The sequence below is a fragment of the Daucus carota genome, chromosome 4 (assembly GCF_001625215.2).
Source record: "Daucus carota subsp. sativus chromosome 4, DH1 v3.0, whole genome shotgun sequence".
NCBI lineage: Eukaryota > Viridiplantae > Streptophyta > Magnoliopsida > Apiales > Apiaceae > Daucus > Daucus carota.
The window spans coordinates 4,657,976-4,661,982 of record NC_030384.2 but is presented as its reverse complement, the minus strand read 5'-3'; the positions used below and the strand labels follow the sequence as shown (position 1 = coordinate 4,661,982).

General features: G+C 36.8%; 1 protein-coding gene across 1 annotated transcript; it reads right to left on the bottom strand.

Moving 5' to 3' along the window:
- Nucleotides 1-1,362: 1,362 nt before the first annotated feature.
- LOC135152123 (uncharacterized) lies at nucleotides 1,363-3,081 on the bottom strand. The gene has a single exon (XM_064091957.1). It carries the CDS (start codon nucleotides 3,079-3,081, stop codon nucleotides 1,363-1,365), a length of 1,719 nt encoding a protein of 572 aa, XP_063948027.1.
- Nucleotides 3,082-4,007: the final 926 nt, after the last annotated feature.

The following is a 4,007-nucleotide window of genomic DNA, read 5'->3' as shown; positions in this document are numbered from 1 at the left end:
GCTTCATTATTGACTCGATTGAAGTTGGAAACAACTTGTAGCTTCATTTCAGACTTGTTTGATGTTGATCAACTTGTAGCTTCATTTTCGGTTGTTTAAAGTTCGAAACAACTTTTGGTTTCATCTTTTCTTGTTTGAGCCCAGAAACAACTTGTAGCTTCATTATTGAGTCGATTGAAGTTGGAAACAACTTGTAGTTTTATTTCAGACTTGTTTGATGTTGAAAACAACTTGTAGCTTCATTTTTGGTTGTTTGAATTGCGAAACAACTTTTACTTTCATCTTTACTCGTTTGAGCCCGGAAACAACTTGTAGCTTCATTATTGACTCGATTAAAGTTGGAAACAACTTTTAGCTTCATTTCAGACTTGTTTGATGTTGATCAACTTGTAGCTTCATTTTCGGTTGTTTGAAGTTCGAAACAACTTTTAGTTTCATCTTTTCTCGTTTGAGCCCAGAAACAACTTGTAGCTTCATTATTGAGTCGATTGAAGTTGGAAACAACTTGTAACTTCATTTCAGACATGTTTGAAGTTGAAAACAACTTGTAGCTTCATTTTCGGTTGTTTGAAGTTAGAAACAACTTTTAGTTTCATCTTTACTCGTTTGAACCTGGAAACAACTTGTAGCTTCATTATTGACTCAATTGAAGTTGGAAACAACTTGTAGCTTAATTTCAGACTTGTTTGATGTTGAAAACAACTTGTAGCTTAATTTTCGGTTGTTTGAAGTTCGAAACAACTTTTAGTTTCATCTTTACTCGTTTGAGCCCAGAAACAACTTGTAGCTTCATTATTGACTCGATTGAAGTTGGAAACAACTTGTAACTTCATTTCTGACATGTTTGAAGTTGAAAACAACTTGTAGCTTCATTTTCGGTTGTTTGAAATTAGAAACAACTTTTAGTTTCATCTTTACTCGTTTGAGCCTGGAAACAACTTGTAGCTTCATTATTGACTCAATTGAAGTTGGAAACAACTTGTAACTTAATTTCAGACTTGTTTGTTGTTGAAAACAACTTGTAGCTTAATTTTCGGTTGTTTGAAGTTCGAAACAACTTTTAGTTTCATCTTTACTCGTTTGAGCCCAGAAACAACGTGTAGCTTCATTATTGAATCGATTGAAGTTGGAAACAACTTGTAACTTCATTTCAGACATGTTTGATGTTTTTTTTTTTTTTTTTTTTTTTGCTAAATGAAAATTATATTAAAAAAAGAGAGGGAAAAACACTTCTAGGGGCATACCCCGCGAGAAACAAAATAAAAGTTCCAAAAGAAAGGAACTAACAACATAAAGCTAGACAACCGAAAAGAAGGCCCAACAAGAAGCCACTACACGACAAAAACACCAATTCTCACAGCATTAAAAGAGAAGTTGACTCAGGTGGGGTTCAACATGTACTTTCCTACGAAATTCAGGGCATGAGAACAATTTTTCACGAAACATTCTCTTGACAAGCCTAATTATATTGTCCACAGACATACTGCTATCATCATGAATACGCCTATTCCTTTCTTTCCAAATCGAGTAAATAGCAGTCGTAATATAGAGAAATGCCATCTGCTTTTGAAAATTAGTTAAAGCATCCGTAAAGAAATTGCCCAGCATCCAAGCATTCCAGTTAATAAACAAATCAAATGGACAAGCACGAAGCACAAGATAAGTATACGGACAAGAAGTGAATAAATGTTCAGCAGATTCTGCATTACTCCTGCAAAGACAACACAAAGGATCCACAACCTGTTGGATATTAAAAAGTCTGTCTTTTGTTGAGAGGCGATTCCTACAAGCAAGCCAAGAAATAAACGAGCAGGAAGGGATATTAAACTTGCTCCAAATCAACGGAATCCACGGAGAGGAGGGTCCTCGCCTGCGGATAGACTCCCAAATTACTCTTAAATTGACCACAGCATCTTGTCTTGCAATAGAGCAAGAAGAAATCAAAGAGCGAATTTGAGTGGCTCTAAAATCATTCGAGCTAGAAACAGCCCAGTAGCCATTAACAATAGCAGAACCGACTGTAGCTTCATGAGAAGAATCCATCACCGAAATAATACCATCACCAAATCTCTCAATCAAGGGGACAGAGATAAGCCACGGGTCATACCAGAATTTAAAGGAGGAGCCAGCCATTACCTTACAGGAGATGAATCTCAGAGCTTCCCGACGATGATTGAGAATTTTTCTTAAATTCCAAGGGCATTTGTACGGGATCTTAGTTGTCCAGAAGTGTTTACGTTTTAACATACAAGAATGAACCCAGAGCAGCCATATAGAAGAAGGATTCGGATGAGCTAATCTCCATACTTGAAATAAAATTGCTGCCTTATTCCAATCGAACAAATCACGCAACCCCAAACCACCTTCCTCCCTTATGAAACAACAATCAGCCCAGGCGACTTTATAGTGACAGCTGGAATGCAAATCACCAGCCCAGAGAAAACGAGCAAGAATGGACTGAATTCTCTTAAGAACCCCAACAGGAAGAAATAAATACAAGGACCAGTAGCTCTGTATCCCTTGTAAGACCGTTTTTATCAATTGAAGACGACCACTATATCGGAGATGTCGAACCGTCCAACTTTCAACCTTTCGACTCAGCCTCTGAATCAAGGGAGCACAGATGGATTCATTAAGCCTGCTAGTAATGAGAGGTAATCCTAAGTAGGAGATAGGCAAACTTCCCAATTGAAAACCATAGTGATTAAGCGTATGAGAGATGACATTATTCGGGACACAAGAGAAAAAACCCAAGCATTTTTCTTTATTCAGCTGCAGTCCAGAAACACCAGAAAATTGCAGAACAGAGTCGAGCAAAAGTCTTATCGAATTAGACTCACCCTTGCAGAACAGAAAAATATCATCGGCGAAAATTACATGACTGAGCTGTAAAGGTTTGGTGCGCCAGTGAAAATTAAAGGAATCATCAGAGTTAAGTTTAGCCTTTAGGAAACTAGACAAAACTTCCATACTAAGCACAAAAAGGTAGGGAGAAAGCGGGTCTCCCTGCCTTAATCCGTTTCGACCCTGAAAAAACCCCTCAAGAACTCCATTGATGTTGAAAACAACTTGTAGCTTCATTTTCGGTTGTTTGAAGTTGGAAGCCACTTTTAGTTTCATCTTTACTCGTTTGAGCTGGGAAACAACTTGTAGCTTCATTATTGACTCGGTTAAAGTTGGAAAAAACTTGTAACTTCATTTCAGACAGGTTTGAAGTTGAAAACAACTTGTAGCTTCATTTTCGGTTGTTTGAAGTTGGAAACGACTTTTAGTTTCATCTTTACTCGTTTGAGCCTGGAAACAACTTGTAGCTTCATTATTGACTCGATTGAAGTTGGAAACAACTTGTAGCTTCATTATTGACTCGATTGAAGTTGGAAACAACTTGTAGCTTCATTTCAGACTTGTTTGAAGTCGAAAACATTTGTAGCTTCATTTTCGGTTGTTTGAAGTTGGAAACAACTTTTAGTTTCATCTTTACTCGTTTGAGCCCGGAAAGAACTTGTAGCTTCATTATTGACTCGATTGAAGTTGGAAACAACTTGTAGCTTTATTTCAGACTTGTTTGATGTTGAAAACAACTTGTAGCTTCATTTTCGGTTGTTTGAAGTTGGAAACAACTTTTAGTTTCATCTTTACTCGTTTGAGCCCGGAAAAAACTTGTAGCTTCATTATTGAGTCGATTGAAGTTGGAAACAACTTGTAGCTTCATTTCAGACTTGTTTGATGTTGAAAACAACTTGTAGCTTCATTTTCGGTTGTTTGAAGTTAGAAACAACTTTTAGTTTCATCTTTACTCGTTTGAGCCCGGAAACAACTTGTAGCTTCATTATTGACTCGATTGAAGTTGGAAACAACTTGTAGCTTAATTTCAAACTTGTTTGATGTTGAAAAAAACTTGTAGCTTAATTTTCGGTTGTTTGAAGTTCGAAACAACTTTTAGTTTCATCTTTACTCGTTTGAGACCAGAAACAACTTGTAGCTTCATTATTGAATCGATCGAAGTT